The sequence below is a fragment of the Echinops telfairi genome, unplaced genomic scaffold (assembly GCF_000313985.2).
Source record: "Echinops telfairi isolate 266 unplaced genomic scaffold, ASM31398v2 ScPeMD7_3;HRSCAF=10, whole genome shotgun sequence".
In the NCBI taxonomy this organism is placed as follows: domain Eukaryota; kingdom Metazoa; phylum Chordata; class Mammalia; order Afrosoricida; family Tenrecidae; genus Echinops; species Echinops telfairi.
In genome coordinates, this window is record NW_022103899.1 from 64,652,107 (window position 1) to 64,653,665 (window position 1,559).

General features: G+C 58.7%; 1 protein-coding gene across 1 annotated transcript in view; it reads left to right on the forward strand.

Moving 5' to 3' along the window:
• Positions 1 to 30: 30 nt before the first annotated feature.
• Positions 31 to 1,559, forward strand: part of LOC101645719 (septin-2) — an 8,185-nt gene continuing 6,656 nt past the window's right edge. Inside the window, 2 exon segments of the mRNA XM_004701889.4 lie at positions 31 to 152; positions 1,347 to 1,541. Of these exon segments, the coding sequence (XP_004701946.2) occupies positions 60 to 152; positions 1,347 to 1,541 (288 nt within the window). The 5' untranslated portion in view covers positions 31 to 59.

A 1,559-nucleotide genomic window follows, 5' to 3' on the forward strand; every position in this document is an offset into this window, starting at 1 on the left:
TCTCCTCTCCTCTCCGGTGTGCTCCCGGGTGCAGGCTGAAGCCCCTGGACGTGGCCTTCATGAAGGCCATCCACAACAAGGTGAACATTGTGCCCGTCATCGCCAAGGCTGACACCCTGACGCTGAAGGAGCGGGAGCGCCTGAAGAAGAGGGTGAGCTACAGCCTGCCTGGGGGCGGGTCCTTGGGCTGCTCTGGGTTGGCTGGGTGTCCTTCACAAACCCTAGCATCCAGCTGGCTGGCAGTTACTTTCAGACTTGCTTTCCTGGGGCTGCAGAGTGTGTGTGTGTGGGGGGGTGTCCCTACAACAGCCCCATGCCATCGAGTTTGCCCAAGTGGAGGTTCTGTTCCTGCTCCTGTAGACACGTATTGTCTAACCCAGAAAGGAGCGTGTCTGCAGGCTCTCTGCACACAGGCCCCCCCAGTTCCTACCCCAGCCCAGGCTTAAATGCTCTTGAGTTCAGCACATCAGAAGCAGTCCGCTCTCCACTCTGCCCCCACAAAGCTGAATCTTGGGTCAGCAGAGGCCATGTAGACGGCAGGGCCGGCGGGCATGAGGGCCTGGGAGCAGAAAGCCCCGACTGCATGGTCCCCACTCCCTAGAATGAGAGCGGGCTGTAGGGTGTGAGGTAGGGGGTCTTCCTGGTGTGGCCTGCAACAGGAGGTGGGTTGTCTTTGATCATGTGGAGCTTGGAAGGTCCTATGCAACGTCCTCCTTCATGACCAGAGGGTGAGGTTGGGTATCTTCTGCGCCCCCCCAATGGCTAGCTCTGGGAGCAGAGTTGCAGCCTGCCAGTGGGCCTTGGACCCGTTCCCCATGCAAGGGTGAGTGGGTTCTGCTCCTGTTCGAGCGATGTTGCCTCCTGCCCGCCCGCATGGGTGATAGTGCAGACTGTGGTCCCCACTGCCAGCTTGTTGCTCCCTGAGCAACGTCCTACTCCTGGTCTGGAGCCCAGCCAACCCTCCATTGCTGACACAGATGGTTTGGTTTCTTGCCTTTGCCCCTCACTAGCCAGGAGTCTCGTTCTAGCCAGACGGGCCCATGTCTTTCCTCCAGGGGCCCTCAGGCACCGCCTACTCACTGCACCTGCAGCACCCTGCCCTGCAGTTCTGCCTGACTTGGTTTGGGGCCAGCCGGCAGGAGGGCAACACGTGTTTGATGGCAAGGTGCTGGCTGGGGATGGTCTGTCAGAGGAGGGTTCTCTGAAAGCCATGTGGACCCTCCTTTCCGACAGCTCGTAAAGTTGCTGGAAAGTGATTCTGTGTGGCATTTGGGCAACATCTCGGCCTGAGGAGCTGCTGGAGCCGTGTGCAGCTGCTGACTGCCCTGGTCTGCTTACTCTCTCAGATTCTAGATGAGATCGAAGAGCATAGCATCAAAATCTACCACTTACCTGATGCAGAGTCAGACGAAGATGAAGATTTTAAGGAGCAAACCAGGCTTCTCAAGGTGAGGACACTGTCCCTGGCACGAGATGGGAGTGGCCTCTGGGCTGCGCCAGGCCTCTGTCCTGGTGGCTACCAGTAAATGCCCAGAGGACATGCCACTCTGTAGTCAACC